At 46.9% G+C, this 18,969-nt stretch overlaps 1 protein-coding gene across 4 annotated transcripts in view; it reads left to right on the forward strand.

Moving 5' to 3' along the window:
* GSPT1 (G1 to S phase transition 1) overlaps positions 1-18,969 on the forward strand; it is a 151,499-nt gene that overhangs the window by 94,209 nt on the left and 38,321 nt on the right. For all 4 annotated transcript variants that reach the window (XM_063934348.1, XM_063934349.1, XM_063934347.1 and 1 more), the window contains 2 exons: positions 9,465-9,605; positions 18,498-18,591. In XM_063934348.1, the coding sequence (XP_063790418.1) occupies positions 9,465-9,605; positions 18,498-18,591 (235 nt within the window). The remainder of the gene's footprint in view (positions 1-9,464; positions 9,606-18,497; positions 18,592-18,969) is intronic.

Genomic DNA, 18,969 nt, shown 5'->3' on the forward strand with positions numbered 1-18,969 from the left:
ACAAGTTTGATACCCTGGCTGATGGGGACCTCATGTTGCTTAATCGGTGCTGCAGTTGTCCGCACTCTCCCGCCCAGTCTTTAGCTTTGGTATAAACCCCATGGTCCTTACGGAGTCCCCAGCATCCTCTAGGATTATGAGAAAATAGGATTTTAAAACCTGCCGGTAAATCCTTTTCTTAGCCCGTAGAGGATGCTGGGCGCCCGTCCCAGTGCGTACTGTGTCTGCAGTTATTGGTTATGGTTACACTCTGGTGGTGTTTCTTTTCGGTCAGGCTGTTGCTGACGTTGTGCATGCCATGGCAGGCGGTATCTATTATTGGTTGTGTTGACACACTGGTTGTGTTACTTATTCTCTCAGCATGTGGCTGTGTATTTTTCATGCCGTTGGCTGGTATTCTATTGAATGCCACGCTCTGCGGTATGTTCGTGGTGTGAGCTGGTATGACACTCACCGTGTTTAAACAATTTATTCTTTACTCTAAATGTCCGTCTCCCTGGGCACAGTTTTCTAACTGAGGTATGGAGGAGAGGCATAAAAGGGGGAGCCAGTTCACACCCATTCAAAGTCTTAGTGTGCCCATGTCTCCTGCGGATCAGTCTATACCCCATGGTCCTCACGGAGTCCCCAGTATCTTCTATGGACTAAGAGAAAAGGATTTACCGGTAGGTATTAAAATCCTATTTTTTTCAGTATGCTGCCTGGTCAACAACATACCTGCGCGGTGGGAGTTAAGGATGGGGGGGGGGGGGGGGGGGGGCAGAGGCGAAGCTTCCTCAGAGCGTGACCAGGACATTTTTGGCGCCTTCCTCTGCTTACAGAAGCCATCAGCAGCACACACTCTTAGCTTCCTGCCTCACAGACACGCTGGAGACTGGTACAGGGTGTAGCAAAAGGGGGAGAGCTGCTTGTGTACACTGTCCTGTGTCTCATTAGGACTGTATTTGATGTTTACCATGAATTACAGAACTGACAGCCTCACTGGGGCTGTGCAGCTCAGTGTGTGCTGAGGTCCTCTCTCCTCTGTGTCCTCTCACATACAGTAGAGCAGGCTTGCATTATTACTGTCTGTGTATGTTGTGTTTACTGTGAAATATGGGTAAGCACAAACTGCAGTATCTGTCACACCAGATTCTCTCCATTATCTAATGACTGTCTCCTGTAAGCAATGTAGTAAATCGTCCCAACTTAGTGAAGAGGTTGGGGGAGAGGGTACAGAGCCCCTCTGGTTAGGGTCTCTTAAAACTATGATGTCTGATATGTCATCTCAACTCACTGCAAATGTGCAGAAAACTCAGCTACTGCAACAAGCTGTTGCAGATTTAGCTGCTAGGGCTGATGCACAGTCCCCCCTCTCCCATGCAGGTCCCCAGAAGCGTGGTTTACCTGCACTGCTGTCTGATACAGATGAAATACCGGATGATGGGGTTGACCAGGATCCTGTTAGTGGGGATCCTGATTCTGCCCAGGGTATTGAACCCCTCATTTTGGCTTTAACGCTCCGCCTAGAGGATGCTGCATCACATCAGTCGTTTTTCTTTGTGCAAAATAAGCCCATTGTCACTTTCCCTGATTCTCCAAAGTTAGATGACTTATTCAAACAGGCCTGGAATAATGCAGACCAAAAATTCCAAGTGTCCAAAAAGTCTCTCGCCTGTCTAAGAAGGCGGTGCTACCTTCCCCGGGTTCCTTTTCCACGAAGGACCCTGGGGATTGGAAGATAGAAACTACCCTAAAGTCTATATACACTGCGGCCGACCTTTTACAAAGACAAGTCATTGTGAATTGCTGGATGACCCATGCTATTCATTCATGGGCCATTCAAATTCAAGGGGGTCTCTCGGAGGATATGCCCTTAATTACTATGGTCACCCTATTGAAGCACATTCAGGAGACTACGCAGGTCCTCTGTGATTCCCTCAAGGAGATGGGGAATATTAATCCTAGAACGTCTGCCATGGCGGTGTCGGCACGCAGGGCCTTTTGGTTGTTTCAGTGGATTGCGGATGCAGAATCCAAACGTAGTGTGGAATCTCTCCCCTTCTCTGGGGAATGGCATTTTTGGGTTGAGTTGGATACCTGGATTTCCAAATCCACTTTTCTCCCGTCTGGGGCCCCGCCAGTAAGATGCTCTTATCCGGGGCCATCTGTCCAGTCCTTTCGGTCGCACAGATTTCGCTCGAAGGCCAGAGGTGCCTCCACTGTGGTCAGAGGCACCAGAGGTAAGTCCAGAAAACATGCAAGCACCAGTTCTTAGGAACAGTCCACCGGTTCTTCTTCCACTAAGGCCTCCGCATGACTGCCCGCCCACCCCAAGGGGATCTCGAGGTGGGAGCTCGACTACGTCACTGCGCTTGGGAGAATTCCTGCCAGGATGCCTTTGTGAGAGCTCGTTTCTCAAGGCTACAAGCTGGAGTTCGACAGTACTCCCCCCAACGATATTTCAAATCAAGCTTACCAGCTTTGGAGGATATGCAAGTTACGTTGCAACTGTCTATCCAAAAGTTGGTCCAGTCCCATATCATTGTTCCAGTACCACTGCCGCAACGCGGCAAGGGGTTTCACTCAAACCTATTCGTGGTACCGAAACCGAACGGTTCGGTAAGGCCCATTTTGAATCTGAAGTCTTTGAATCCGTATTTGAGGTTGTTCAAGTTCAAAATGGAGTCCCTGCGAGCAGTGATTGCAGGTCTGGAAGACCGGGAATTTATGGTCTCCTTGGATATCAAGGACGTCTTTGTCCATATTCCGATTTGGCATCCTCATCAGGCGTACCTATGATAAGCCCTGCTGGACTATCCCTTCCAGTTCCAGGCCCTACCCTTCGGTCTGTCTACAGCCCCGAGGGTATTCACAAAGGTGATGGCGGAGATGATGTTACAGCTCCAGGTCCAGGGAGTCAATGTGGTCCCTTACCTGGACGATCTTCTGATAAAAGCAAGATCCAGAGAACTTTTGTTGCTCCATATCGACCATACCATCCATCTTCTATCGGACCACGGGTAGATCCTCAACTTACAGAAGTCCCGCCTGGAGCCCACTCAGAGGCTCCTGTTCATGGGGATGTTGCTGGATACTGTGGCCCAGAAAGTGTTTCTACCAGTGGAAAACGCAAAAACACTTCAGGAAATGGTCCGCATGGTGCTCCGACCTTCTCGAGTGTCCATCCATCTTTGCATATGATTGTTGGGAAAGATGGTCGCCTCCTACGAGGCTATCCAATATGAGGTTCCATGCCAGAACGCTTCAGTTGGATCTCCCGAGCAAGTGGTCCGGATCACATCTGCAGATGCACTGGATGATTCGGCTGTCACCTAAGGCCAGGATTTCCCTCCTGTGGTGGCTATAGTCCTCCAATCTCCTGGAGGGCAGGAGTTTCAAAATTCAAGATTGGACCCTCCTCACGACGGATGCGAGTCTGAGAGGATGTGGAGCGGTCACCCAAGAGGCGCAGTTCCAGGGCAGGTGGTCAGCCCACAAAAGCCTCCTTCCAATCAACATTCTGGGACTTCGGGCGATCTACAATGCTCTCCTTCAAGCCTCTCTGCTCATGGATCTCGCAATCCCGGTGCAGTCTGACAACGCCGCGGCAGTGGCGTACATCAATCGGCAAGGAGGGACAAGAAGCAGAGCCTGCATGCGAGAGGTGTCAAAGATACTTCTCTGGGCGGACAGAAATGCAAGAGCCACGTCAGCAATCTTCATTCCGGGTGTGGACAACTGGGGGGCGGACTTCCTGAGTCGTCACTATCTCCACCATCTGGTGTTCCAGCAAATCATCGACCGGTGGGGTTGCCCACAGATAGACATGATGGCTTCTCGTCTCAACAATAAACTTCCCTGATATTGCTCAGACGAGGGCAGTAGATGCGCTGTCGTCGCCTTGGCCGTACCAGCTGATTTACCGGTTTCCTCCGATCCCATTGCTCCCACGAGTGCTAAAGCGAATCAGGAATTAAGGTGTCCAGGCAATTCTACTTGCCCTGGATTTGGCCTCTGAGGGCGTGGTACGCGGATCTTCTGGACATGTCAATCCAGGACCCCTGGCCTCTACCGCTATAAAGAGATCTTCTTCAACAGGACTTACGGTGTCTTCGCTTGACGGCATAGAGGTTGAGCAGAACATCCTAGCTCTCAAAGGCCTCTCCAAGAAGGTTGTTGCAACCGTGGTTAAGGGCTAAAAAACCTGTGACGTCAAAACATTATCATCCTATCTGGAGGCGATCTGTCTCTCTGTGCGAGGAACGCATGTATCCACCTGCTGAATTTCTCTTGGGACGTTTCCTGCAGGCTGGTGTGTATAAGGGCTTACGTCAGATTTCAGCCCTCTCCATTTTCTTCCAGAAGAAATTGGCAGCATTGCCAGAAGTTCAGACCTTCTTGCAAGGGTTACTCCACATACAACCACCTTTTGTGCCGCCTATGTCACCCTGGGATTTGGATGTGGTGTTTAAATTTCTACAGTCCTCCTGGTTTCAACCTCTGATGACGGTAGAAGACAAGTACCTCACGTGGAAGACTGTGATGTACTGGCCCTGGCTTCTGCTCGCCGTGTCTCGGAATTGGGGGCCTTATCATGTAAAAGTTCCTACTTGGTCTTTTGAGGACAGAGCGGAGCTCCGGACTAGACAGCAGTTCCTGCCAAAGGTTGTCTCCACGTTCCACCTGAATCAACCTATTGTGGTCCCGTCCTGTTCTGACACTTCTGCTCCTCCGGAGACTTTGGATGTTGTGTGTGCTTTGAAAATCTGTCAGGCGCACAGCTCAGGTCAGAAAGATGGATTCTTTGTTCGTGTTCTATGATTCGCAGAAAAAGGGTTGTCCTGCTTCAAAGCAGTCTATTGCTCGTTGGATTAGGCTTACTATCCAACAGGCCTGTGTGTTGGCAGCCTTATCTGTTCCGAAAGTCTCTAAAGGCCCATTCTACAAGATTAGTGGGCTCTTCCTGGGCAGCTGCCCGTGTAGTCTCTGCCCTGCAGCTATGCCGAGCTGCTACCTGGTCAGGGAAGAACACTTTTTTGTGAAATTCTACAAATTTGATACCCTGGGCAAAGAGGATACCCAGTTTGGGCAGGCGGTGCTGCAGCAGTCTCCGCACGTTCCCGCCCGTTCCGGATGCTTTAGGACGTCCCCATCGTACTAGTTCTCACCAATATCCCTTATGGATGCTAGAGAAAATAGGATTTTAATACCTACCGGTAAATCCTTTTCTCGTAGTCCATAAGGGATATTGGGCTCCCACCCCAGTGCATTGACTTTTCTGCAGGTTTCTCTTATATGGCTACCTGTTCAGCTGTTGCTGTTTTGTTGCTGGTCGTTTCATGTTATTGGTATGCTGGTGTTAGAATCTCACCACTCGTTATGTTCCTTCTCAAGTATGTCCATTCTCCTTAGGGCACTATTTTACTTATAACTGCCTGTGGGAGGAGGCATAGAGGGTTTGTTGACTTTTCTGCAGGTTCTGTAGTTACCTGTTCTGCTGTTGCTGTTATTGTTACCAGCAGTTGCTGGTGGTTGTTTGGTTGTGGTGTGTAAATATCACCACCTTTTGTTATCTTGTTCCTTCTCTCATACATGTGCTTTCTCCTTCGGGCATGTTTTCACCTATAACTGCCTGTGGGAGGGGGCATAGAGGGTAGGAGCCAGCACACCCAGTTGAAGAAATTTTAAGTGCACTGGCTCCTTTGGACCCCGTTTATACCCCATCGGACTAGATTCCCCAATATCCCTTATGGACTACGAGAAAAGGATTTACCGGTAGTTATTAAAATCCTATTTTGTGATACGTTTGACATCCAGTGCTTCCCTATTTTACATATTGGGTCTATATCTCTACCCAGGTGTATACCATGGATCGCATTTTTGTCTTTCAAGGGTCATGAAGCCAAAGGAGGGTGGCGCTCAATCTTTTGTAAAAACAGTTTTTGCTGCTCCAGCACAGGACCGTGACGGTCTATGTGATACTTGCTTTGCAAGGGTGCTGCTTGCGGGTCCATTGGCTGTGGGTACCCATCAGGAAACAGCATGTCTCAAGCTATGTTGCAGTTGGCTAACCTGCTATCAGACTCTCGGCCCTACCTCCTTCGTCTACAGCTGTGGGCAGGGTTCATATTGTGGATGCTCCTTCATCTGTGGGGTCGCTACCTGCTCTTCCTGAACCAGCATGGGTTCAGGGATGGTTTCAGTCAGTCCAGGGCATAGTGCAGGTGTCATTATAGCTTCTGCAGGACCACCCGTCTAAGCGTAATTCGGCCAGTTGTGATACTGGGCTGCCTCTCCAATGGCTACAACTTGGCTTCAGAGGATTTATCTATTATGTCTGATGTGGAGACATTCCGTTTCGGATGACTCAAAGGTTCAAGTTGACGTGGAGGCACAAATTTATGGGTATAGGGTCTCTCCTAATTAAGGATTTGGGTACCATGTCGGCGGATGCCCCAGTGTTTAGTAGGAGAAAAATGGATCTTCAGCTTTAAAATCTTTCGATAGAAGCATGGTCACATTCTCTAACAAGTGTTTTCTTAATTTCCAAACGTATCCTCTCTCTCCAGCGGACTGGGGCTATATAAAAATAATCCTCCAGTGGGCACACATTGCCTGTTTGGTTAAGTTCACCACTCTTCCTATCCCGAATGCCATTCCCTTAAGGATCTTATTAATATGAAGATGGGGAAAAAAAATGTTGAGTCTATTTACACCAACGCAGGTGCGACTTTACGTCCGGATCTTGCCTAGGCTTGGGTTGCCAAAGCCTTTAAGTTGCTGGGTCGCTACCTTGAGGAATGTCTCTGCTCTGGTCTGAAGTTCTGAATTATTCAGGCTTATTGGGGAAACAGATATATTTAAACTTGCCTTCCCCTGTCGGGGTTCTAATCATTGGGATGCCGCAGTGTTCTGACCACCAGCATCCAGAACAACGGAATATTATACCCAACCCTTTCACTGTTGTATGTCCCAACAAATGGGTATTTTGAAAACAATTTAATAAAAGTTAAAGTTTTAATATTTCTTTTCTTTTGTGCACCCACCAAAGCAATCCTGTTTCCTTTGTTCTTGCCTGTCCATAGACTGCCTGTAACGTCTTTTTCTCCGGCCGGATCTTCTGTCTCAGGGCCTGTGCCTTCACCCAGGCCTAGACTGCCTCGCGTTAGTGGGGTTGCTCTTTAGACGTCCATCTTTTGGACAAAAGGATTTTTGACTTTAAATATTTGTACCCTGCTTAACGTTTGGAAGCCTTCTTCGGTGAGAATTTATCAATGTCTGAGACTTATTTTGATTGGTATTCTATTCGAGTGTTGAACCCTCATACCTTCCGTTTAGCCAGGAATTTGTCTTTTTTTATTTATATTTTTATTTTTTAAATCTTTTTAGTCTGTTTGTTTTTTTTTTTTTTTATTCCTTTCTCTGCTCACAATAGCGTCGTAAGGTCTCAGACGTGAGTGCGTTGTCTCATTGCTCCACCTTCCTTGGGTGGAATTCAAATGTTTGAAAAGTCGTTTTTTTTTCTTCCTGTCTATTAGATAGGGAAAGACTCCCAACTGACTTTTCAAACATTTGCAACTCCCCCCTTATCTTTCATTTCTATCAGGCTGTTCTTCGAAGGTCGTGTCCCGATCTTCTAAAAATCACAGATTTGTATTTACCTTTCAAGCATCAGAGTCCTCATCTGAACAGGCCTCTTTGGATGCTGTTCTAGCTCTCTGCATCTATGTTGACAGAGCTTAAGAGCATCCTCAAATTGGATTTGCGGTTTCTTCTCTGATTATCACAAACGTGTCTGGTCAGTGTCTAAACAGACTTTGGGTCGCTAGCTTAGTTTCAATATTCTCCATGCCTACTTGCTTGCGGACTGGCCAGCCCCTGCCTCAGTGTGTGTGCATGCATTCCACTAGGTCTGTAGGAGCTTCTTGGGAGGCTCGAAGTGATGCGTCTGCTGAGCAGCTGTGTAAAGCGGCCTTATGATTTTCTGTGCACACATCTATCCGGTTCTGTTCCTGTGATACCTTCACCTACGTTGATGCTGGTTTTGGGCATAGGGTCTTAAGTGCAGCACAGGAGCGTTCCCTCCCTTTGGGACATACCATGGTGTTCAAAGTGTCGTCGTCTCCAAACCCCCCCCCACCCCCCCACCCCCCCACCCCCATGAATGATATAAAAAAGGTGATTTTTTTTTTTCTATTTTCTTTGTCCTTGCCTGTAAAATCCTTTTCTCTGCATTCATGAGGAACACTGGGCGCCCACCCTAACTACCCTGGCTGACAGGGTTGTTTTTTGTTGCTGTCCCAGCTTTCCTCTCTGCAACTCTTGAGTGCTGGTCTTCTCATGTCCCTTGTTCTTATTAACTAAACTGGCCTATAGGTGCTCAGGGGGCAGGGAAATGGGGAGAAGGGAGCCTGTGCTGCCGGGTAAAGAAATTTAACGAATTGTTGCCCAGGCTCCCTGCTGTAATCTATACCCACAGTGATCCCAGTGTCCCCCATGGACTTGAACGAATTTATTTTATAGGAAAGGACGATAATCCCATTTTTAATTATCAAAATCCAGAACAAAACTACAACCATGACACTTGACATGGTTTTGACTTAAAATGTTTGTTTTGTACTATATTTACATGTTACCCCCACCATGCCCATAAAATAAATTCCCAAGTTCCATCAGGTGGCATACAAAATTTTGCATGGACAACAGCTATTTTTTTTTTGTTTCCTGTGTCCATAGTCTTGATTCAAATATATAAACTGGAATATTGTTAAAATATTTTCAAGGGTGGTAATGTAACTTTAAAGGATACATGTCCTGCTTTCGGTGCATTGTGAGAACTCTGGAGAGTTAAAATTGCACACAGCACAGACTATGATAAAACTGCTTTTTGATCAGTAAGTAGAAGGCATGTAAATTTCCTTTGCTCTACCCCATTCTTCAAACTCATCCCCACTCCCTACCCCGTAGCATCCCCATTTCCAACTCATTCATTTCTTTCTTCCTAGTGTCCCGCCCGTCTTTTCTCCACCACTATTGCCATTCTCTCCCTTTAGCCCCCTTGTTCCCATCATTTTGTACAATATTATACTGTTGTCCTTCCCCATTATTCAACTGATCATCAGCCCCTCTCTGTAATAATTTGACACCATTAGCATATCATAGACTATCTGTGCTTATGTAAGTTTGGATCTGGAGATGCCTGACCCATATGCAAGGTTTTCTGTGGTATCAATTAGACGCTTGGTGTCACATACAGTGTAACTCAAGTCTAAGGTGCCTTGATAACCTGGTATTGTGTTTTTGGTCGAGCACTTCCAGTTTTGTGGTTAAGCACCGTTTACAGAACATAGGAAATAGTGTTTTTGTCCTTATGCATTGAACTGATTTTTGTTTACATTCACTTTGTTATGCATATGCCAGGCAATTCTCGCTACAAATTAGATTTGTTTTGTTTAACATCTAAGTGTGTTGATCAATTTCAGATATGAAGAATGTAAAGAGAAGCTTGTACCCTTCTTGAAGAAAGTTGGTTTCAACCCTAAAAAAGACATTCACTTTATGCCATGTTCAGGTCTGACTGGTTCCAACTTAAAGGAGCCAGTGGAATCATGCACGTGGTACAAGTAAGTGCAGAATGCTAACTCAGTGTGTGTGGCTGTAATGATTGGAAGATTGAAGTATTGGGTTCCAGGTTATTTAATATAAGCCTTGCTGCAGCAATGTTCTTGGTAAGCACTGGTTTATAGACAAGTTTATGTTCTGGCAGTGAAAGCTTACAGTGCAGTCCATAGTGTGGTCTGTCCCGTCTGTTCTAGCAAAGTAATAGATTTAAAGCCTGCTGCTGTAATAAATCCAGCCAAACTTACTGTTGGAGATGTATACCTATTTATCTAATCACTTTCAAAGTGCGGCACTCACGGTTAGTAATAAGGGACACTGACACAGCAGTAGCTTAATCAACATTTCAATCAGATTTTTGTATGGATAATATCCTGCTGAAAATCTGTGATTGAAATGTTGATTAAGCTACTGCTTATTACTATCTGAGTGCTGTGCTTTGGATGTGTCACATAAGAGATTTGTGAAGGCACCAGGCGCATTTACATATACTTTTGGAGTGCCAAACCATTTGCTATTTTGACTAATAAAAATACATACATGCTTATGTCCCAGACATTGCTTGGGTTTACATTTTTCCAGTTATCAATTAATTGGATGTAACGGTAAACATATTAAAGATAATTAGCAGCTCTTCCAACGTACCTATGAGGTGGCTTGCCCAGTGTCGTTTTTGGGGTGTCACCGGTAGCCCTGGCCCCCGGCTTTTGTTACTGTTCGGTTTTGTAGGCACTTTTCCATTACATGATAAGATTAGTTTTCCTTTTATTAATGTTGCTATTCCAAAGCTTTTGGATACACATTTTTTGTCTTCCCACCTCCATTTCTGTCAGTTATTTTAGTTCATTGAATTATTGTCATTTCTGACAGTTATTTCAGGTCATTCAAGTTTTCAATCCAGTGGAAGTTCTAACTGGCACATTGTGCCGTGAGGTCTGACGAGCTGTCTAGGATCCAACTGGACCACCTTGCATTGGTTTCATCCCAGTTGGTGCAGGGATGTCTGAATGTATAACAGTACAGATAAACATACAAATGTACTAATGAATTTTATATATAAGATATATGTGGCCCTGACCCCGAAAAGGTGGATTTTGTTAGTTAAAACCCTGCCATTATTTTAAATAGGATAATGATGGGTTTGTGTACCAAGCTCAGTCCAGATCTATTAAGCCATGTAGGAGCGTATGAAGAACATACATACTTGATATACATACATACGAGGGGTGATTGATAAGTACCCGTGTTAGGCAAGAAAATGTTTTGGGAAAATTGATTTATTTTTCAACCTAGTCCCTTTTTAGCTCTATACACTTGGCCCAACAATATTCCAACTTTTTCAAGCCCTCCAAAAAATAGGATTTGTTGAACTCTGCAAAATAGGCTTCAGTTTCGGCGATGACCTCCTCGTTCGATGCAAATCTTTCTGCCGAGCCATGTTTTCATGTTTGGAAAACAGGAAGAAGTCGCAGGGGGCAAAATTTGGAGAATATGGCAGGTGCGGCAGCAATTCGTAGCCCAATTCCACCAATTTCGCTATGGCGACGTGGGACGAGTGTACCGGCGCATTGTCATGGTGGAACAGCACTTTTATTTCTTCGCCAAGTGGGGCCGTTTTCTCTTAAATGCATCGTCAAATCTGCCCAGTAATTGAGCATAATACTGCCCTGTGATCGTTCTTCACTTTTGCAAATAGTCGATTGATTGTTTCATAAACAGTCACGAAACGGTGCAGAAACTCTTTCGGATTGCACTTAAACAGGTCCAAACACTGCTTCGAAATATTCGTTCCATTCCGCTTGTCTGCAGTGAGCAAATGCAGCACCCATCTTGCCGATAGCTTTCTCTTGCCCAAATGTTTATGTAGGATATTCTGCACACGTTAAAATGAGATGCCTACGATCTCAACAATCTCTCTGATCTTCACTCGTCTGTCTGCCAATATATCATGGATTTTGTTGACCATTTCATCCGTAGTCACTTCAATTGGACGACCTGGACGCTCTTCATCGAGGACGGATGTACGACCACGCTTGAATTCATTGAACCAATATCTGAATGTTGTCATCGAAGGTGAAAGGTCCCCATAAACGGCTTCCAACCTCCCTTTGATTTCCTCACACATCTTCCCATTCAAAAACAAGAATCTAATCCCCAATCGGTACTACACTTTCTGCAGCGGGGTACACTGGGATTCCACAGGGAATAACATTGGGGTGTAGAGTTGGATCTTGATCCAAAGCACCAGCAGGCTAAAGCTTTGACTGTTCTCAGGATGCACTGCACCGCCTCCCCTATAGCCCCGCCTCCAGGCACTGGAGCTCATTTTGTAAGTTGGTGCCTGCAGTGCAGGTCACGAACGGAGGGGCTGCGCTAGGCAGCCCTGAAAAGAGCTTTTCTAGAAGACTTCAAGGGCCGCAGCACAAGCACTAGTTACAGTGTATGTCTTGTTGACATTCTGTGATGCAGCTCCATCACCTCCCGCGGCCTTGTTCCCAGGTACTTACAGCGGAGGCGCTCCAGTCATCAGTCGCACATCACCACTGCTGCTCTCCTGGATCGCGTGGCGCATTTCAGGGAGGAGGTAAGAGGGTCCCCCCAGGTGGGACCCACTGGTAAATCCTGATCTGGTCGCGGTCCCAGGAGACGGACCACGCCGCTGGCATGGACACTGTGGCCGTGCAGGTTCCCCACTGTATCCACCAGGGCAGGGAGCACAGGTCGGATTTACAAAAATCCGTTTGTTAGAGGCTCAATAGTACCCGGTGGTGAAGCCCAGCAGAAGGGATAAGGCGCTGACCTGTAGCCCCTCCCCAGCTCCAGGCGCCATCTACAGCAGGTGTTCCCGCCCTGGAGCTGCTTTTCTCTCTCCCTGTCGGCGTTTGGGCGCCATATCACATAGCTGCGCTGATCCTGGGACTGCTGGGCACGGTCTACTCTGTAAAGCCGCTTGCTTCATCAGCGCTGTGCAATTACAGGACACTTAAGTATTCTACATGTCTTTTAGACAGCGTTGGTTAAGAACAAGTGCACTACTATATTAATATTTAGTACAAGTATTCTGTGATATACATCCAGTGTTTACTGTGCATTGTTATATCTGTATACATACATACATTTCTATATGTAGTATTACTAGTCCAGTGCAGTTTTATTGGTTATATGTAATAATTTCTGCATTGTACCTGTGACCGTGTGTGCCTATAGCTGCTGTGTGGTTTCTATTCTGTGTATCACACATATTGCTATCACTATATATTCTGTACCCTGGGGGGCTAAGTGCATCATGGTCTCATATACCATATAGTGTTCCACAGGATATACTGTTTTGTATTTTTCTCTGTGTTTCAGTCACCTCACACCGCTTAAATCCTCTGTGCTTTACATTTGCTGTCACATAATACAGGTTTTTTTTGCAGGTATTGTTTTTTGTCTGGCTATATTGTACTGTTGTGCCCTAAGGCTACATTCCCAATAATGTCTGCTACACAGGACGGGCAATCCGCAGACGCTCCTGCATCATGCAGTGCTGGCGCCACGGATTTGACTGAGGGAAAAGGTTTCAGCTGAGGGTTCAAGTACTGGGTGCCTTGCACCTTCTAGTCAGCCTGCAGCACCTGTGGCTAATCTAGACCCACCTTGGGCTGCATTTTCAAATATGCTGACTACGCTTGTAACACGATTTACACCCCCTGTGGGACCTCCTGTGCCATTACAGCCACATATTGTCCATGTAGTTAATCCGCCATGGGCGGATACTCTTGTCAACCCAATTACAGCAATTAAGTCAGTCCTTGGTTAAACACAAACCTAACCCTCGCCCTACTGGCACCAAAGGGTCCTCTAAGCGGGCCATTTCTTCCTCGCAATCCACTAATATTTCGGATGATTCCTCCGATGAGGATGGGGATTATACTGATCCTTCTGATACGGATACAGTTGTTTCTGATGAGGAATGTACAACTCAGGTTGATGTTCCTGAACTAGTGGAGGCTATCAAGCTGATTCTCCAGATTGATGATGAGATTGAACCTCCTACTATGTCTAAGAAACCTGATAAGTTTAAACGTCAGAAGGTTGCTAAAGTAGTTTTACCTCATTCTGACCTCTTAATTGACATACGCCAGGAAGCCTGGTCTTCTCCAGGAAAGAAGTTTTCCCTGTCTAAAAGGATGTTGGCTCGTTATCCTATACCGAGTTGAGGAACAAGTGGGAAACTCCACTGCCGGTGGACTCTCTCTCATGTCGCCCGTCTAGTGGTGTCTTCTACTCTGCCTGTCACCACTGTCACTTCACTGAAGGAACCGACTGATAAGAGTGTGGAGGGATGCCTTTAGTCTCTCTACACACTTACCGTGATGTACATAGACCCACTGTGGCAGCCTCTTGGGCTGCAAAATCTATTGATGCATGGATTCAGGCAGTTGAGGATGAGCTACCTCTAAATTTTTCTTACACTGCCAGACAATATCTGTCGTATATTACCACAGCCTCTCACTATATTCAGGAGGCGGCCTCTGATGCTGGTGTAATGGCGGCCAAGGCGTCGACTATGTCTAACCTGGCTCGCCGGATTTTGTGGTTAAGGTCCTGGAAAGTGGACCGGGACTCAAAAAAGACCTTGGTGGTGCTCCCTTTTAAGGGGGACATACTATTTGGCGAGGATCTGAACAAGATCGTGACTGACTTGCCAACAGCCAAGACTGCATGTCTCCCAAGTACCAATCCTTCTGCTCTGAAGGCTAAGAGTACCACTTTTCGTTCGTTTCGACCTCCAGGTAAAGCAAAGGGTCAGGTGTATCTGAGACAGGCTCGTACTTCCAAAACCACCAAGCCGAAGTCTAAGCAATCTTGGGCCGCCCGTCAGCCTGCTTCCAAACAGGACAAGCCTGCGGCATGACTGGACGGGCCTCCCCCTGGGGGACCCCAGGGTGGGAGGCCTACTTCTGCATTTCGCCCAGGCCTGGTTAAGGTCTACTTTGGCCGCCTGGGTGCTGGAAGTTGTCTCTCACGGGTACGTGATCTCTCCCCAACGGTTCGGCTCGACAGTTATCCCTTCGGGTCCACTGAAAGCACAAACTCTACACTTGGTTGTACAATCTCTCCTAGATACTGAAGTGGTTGTGCCGGTACCTGTGTCTCAAAGAGGCAGGGGTTACTATTTGACCCTGTTTCTAGTCCCGAAACCAAATGGGTCCTCCGGGCCTATACTCAACCTCAAATCTTTTAACAAATTTGTGAGGGTATCCAAATGCCGTATGGAAACTCTGTGCTCTATTGTTCTGACTATGGAGCCCAAGGACTATATGGTATCTCTGGACATACAGGATGCTTACCTGCACATACCTATTGTTCTGTCACATCAGCAATATCTGCGGTTTGCAATTGGCAACCTACATTATCAATTCAAGGCCTTGCCTTTCGGACTGACCACGGCTCCTCTGTACTTTACCAAGGTCATGACGGCTCTTCTCCGCCATCAGGGTGTCAGGATCATGCCGTATCTGGTCGACTTGATGATCCTGGCGAACTCCCCAGAGGTTCTTCTCTGTCATCTGGAACGGACGGTCCAATTCCTACAAGCCCACGGGTGGCTCATCAACTGGAAGAACTTGCTGGTTCCTGCTCAGACCATGGTGCACCTGGGGGCATTGCTGGACACGCACAACCAACATTTGTTCTCGTCTCCAGAGAAAGTCCTGAAACTTAAGGACAGGATTGGATACTTACTTTCTCACCAGAGAATGTTCATACACTCAGCGATGCAAGTACTAGGCCTCATGGTGACCGCATTCGACATGGTAGAGTTTGCTCAATTTCATTACCGCTCTCTGCAACGATTAATCCTTTCCAAGTGGAACGGCCTGCCTCACCGGCACGTCTTAAATGATCTCCTGGACTCCGGAGGTTCGTCTGTCACTGAACTAGTGGCTACAGGACCAACAGTTGAGCAGAGGCCGTCCCTTCTGTATCTCCAACTGGGTCCTCCTAACAATGGACGCCAGTCTGCGGTGTTTGAGCGACACACTCTCCAGGGTCGGTGGTCAAAGGAGGAATCTCTCCTGCCGATAAACATTCTGGAATTGCGGGCAGTGTTCAATGTGTAGACACTGGCCCTGCCTCTGGTACATAACAGGCCTGTTCAAGTACAATCGGACAACGCCACCACGGTGGCGAACATAAATCATCAAGGTGGCACTTGACGTCGCATGGCAATGATGGAAGTGTCAAAAATTTTCAAATAGGTGGAGAGCCATCTGCCAGCCATAGCGGCAGTGTTCATTCCGGGAGTCCTCAACTGGGAAGCGGACTTCCTAAAGTCGTCAGGACGTACACGCCGGAGAGTGGGGTCTTCATCCCGAAGTCTTTCAACTCCTAGTGGACAAATGGGGCCTACCAGATGTAGACCTGATGGCGTCTCGACACAATCACAAGGTGCCGGTCTTCGGAGCAAGAACAAGAGATCCTCAAGCGGCGTTTGTGGGATGCACTGTCAATTCCATGGAACTTTCGGCTGCCGTATGTGTTCCCTCCAGTGTCACTCCTGCCCAGGGTAATACGGAAGTTCAAGCAAGAAGGAGTACTACTTCTAGTCGCTCCAGCGTGGCCCAGACGACATTGGTTCTCAGACCTGCGGGGTCTCTTGATAGAGCGTCCTCTTCTAGTTCTTCAACGCCCAGACCTCCTCGTACAGGGCCCTTGTGTCTACCCGGACCTGGCCAGTCTGGCTTTGACGCCGTGGCTCTTGAAGCATCACTCCTGAGAGCAAAAGGATTCTCTGAGGCAGTCATTCAAACTGTGTTGAAGGCCCTTAAACCAGCTTCGGCTCGGATTTATTACAAGGTCTGCAATTCTTACTTCACTTGGTGTGCTGCTTAGAATTATGATGCGTATATTTTCAAAACTTCAAGACTTTTGGCTTTCCTCCAGCAAGGCCTAGACTTGGGCCTTCGTCTGGCCTCCCTCAAGGTTCATGTATCTGCCTTGTCGGTGTAGTTTCAGAGGAAAATTGCGTCTCTTCCTGACATTCACACTTTCGCTCAGGTTGATTCAGCCTCCCTATGTCCCTCCTGTAGCTCCATGACCTCTTGAGTCAGTGGACCTTAAATGGCTCACAGCCAAGGTCCTGTTTCGATTTGGCTATTGCCTTTGCTAGTAAGGTGTCAGACTTAGGCGCTTTATCCTGTCGTCAACCCTTTCTGATTTTTTACCGTGACCGGGTTGTTGTTCGAACTCGCCCTGGTTATTTGCCTAAGGTGGTGTTATCTTTTCACCTAAACCAGGAGATTGTGGTTCCGGATTCACCTCTTCTGGTCTGTCCTCCAAAGAAAAATCTTTGGATGTGGTACAGGCTCTCTGTCTATATGGAGAGGACTGCCTCCATCAGGAGGTCTTACTTTCTTTTTGTACTTTTTGGTTTTCACAAACGTTGCTGGCCTGCAACTAAGCAGACCTTGGCCAGATTGATTTGAATGGTGATGGCACAAGCCTATGTGCAGGTTGGGCTCCCATCTCCTGTTGCTATCAAAGCCCATTCTACTCGGTCTGTAGGACCTTCTTGGGTGGCCTGAGGTGGCGCGTCCGCAGAACAATTGTGCAAGGCGGCCACGTAGTCCTCATTGAACACGTTCATCAGGTTTAGGGAGGCCAATTCTGGGATTGAGATCGGCGGGATCCCGGGATTTAGGCCCAAAAATGGCCGGAATTGGAAGCTCTAATCCCAGGGATTGAGGGATTAGCGTTGAGCATCCTCAGGACGCTCAGACGCTTCCTGGTTTCCTCCTAGCGGCTCCCCAGCACAGCGTGACGCGCAGCGAGAGGTCACGCTGCGCCGTCATACGTTTCTGGGAGCCACCGGGAGAGCGATAATGTGGCCGGTTGTATGTTTATTTGGGTGGGGTGGGGCGAGGGGGGCGGCCACACAGGGAAAGGCCAATCCCGGGAATCTTGAAATTTACCATTTTTTCAATTCCGATACCTGGGATTGAAAAAGTGGCCTGGGATTGGTCTCCCTAATAAGGTTCTATGACTTTGATAATTCCGCCGCCCAGGATGCTTCCTTTGGACACCGGGTTTTTGTGGCCGCTACAGTGCGTCCCCTCCCATGAGGAACTGCTTTAGGACATCCCCGATGTTATTCCTTGAGGAATCCCAGTGTACCCCGCTGCAGAAAAGGAGATTTATGGTAGACTTACCATGGTTAAATCTTTCTGCAAGGTACACTGGGATTCCACAGGCGCCCACCCTGGCGCACTTAGCTTCTTTGGGTTTGTATGACGTTAGCCGCTGGTACTGTCTCCTGTTGTGAAAATGTGGTAATATGTGGCTAAGCTCTACCGTCTCTATTTTACCTGCTACTGCATTGGACTGGTTAACGAAACCTAGCTCCAGTGCCTGGAGGTGGGGGTATAGAGGAGGCGGTGCAGTGCATCCTGGGAACAGTCAAAGCTTTAGCCTGTTGGTGCCTCGGATCAAGATCCAACTCTACACCCCGATGTTGTTCCCTGTGTAATCCAGTGTACTTCGCAGAAAGATTTAACCATGGTACGTCTACCATAAATCTCCTTTTCTCCGTAGTTGATAAAACTCAAGCTTGCTCACTTCCAACAGCTACCAAAACAAAAGTATACAATGAATTTATCTGAAATTCTGACAGTCGTTGTTTGACAAATGACACTAAATGATGTACAGGTTTGATGTCAGTGGGGCCATCTGTCTTCAAACACGGGTACTTAACAATCACCCCTCGTATTTTCACTTTTGTGTACTGTAGATATATGCTGTTGACTGTCTCGGCGTCACATTAGATGTTTGTATGTACTATATATGTGAGGTACTTTATAAGCCTTGCTGCATTTCACAAATAGTAATGATAATTTTTTCTGCTTCGATTTCAGTGGATTACCATTTATCCCATACCTTGATAACATGCCAACCTTTAACAGATCATATGATGGACCTGTTCGACTTCCAATTGTGGATAAATACAAGGTGAATATCTTTCTAACGCTTTACTTTTTACATGTTACAAACTTTAGAAATACAGTATGTTGGCAGGCAAACAGAAAATAAGTTGCATACTGTGGCTTTGATTTTTAGTAAATAAACTTGAAAAAATGTCAAGTTTCTAGTGATTTTTAGTATGGCTTTTTTTCCCAACTCATTCCAAAATGTTATATATTTTGGGTGGAAGGGGTGATGTAGTTTTTAGGATTTTTTTTTTTTTTTAGTTAGGCCGAGTCAAGATGGCCCTTCACATATGAAGACATTGGGTGATATTTGTTCTTGTCACTCCCTTCCACACCAGTTCTGTTTCTGCTGACAGGCGTGGTATAACATTTCAGATCGCTACCCCCGGGGTAGCAAAGG

This window comes from Pseudophryne corroboree, chromosome 7 (assembly GCF_028390025.1).
Source record: "Pseudophryne corroboree isolate aPseCor3 chromosome 7, aPseCor3.hap2, whole genome shotgun sequence".
Classification (NCBI taxonomy): Eukaryota; Metazoa; Chordata; class Amphibia; order Anura; family Myobatrachidae; genus Pseudophryne; species Pseudophryne corroboree.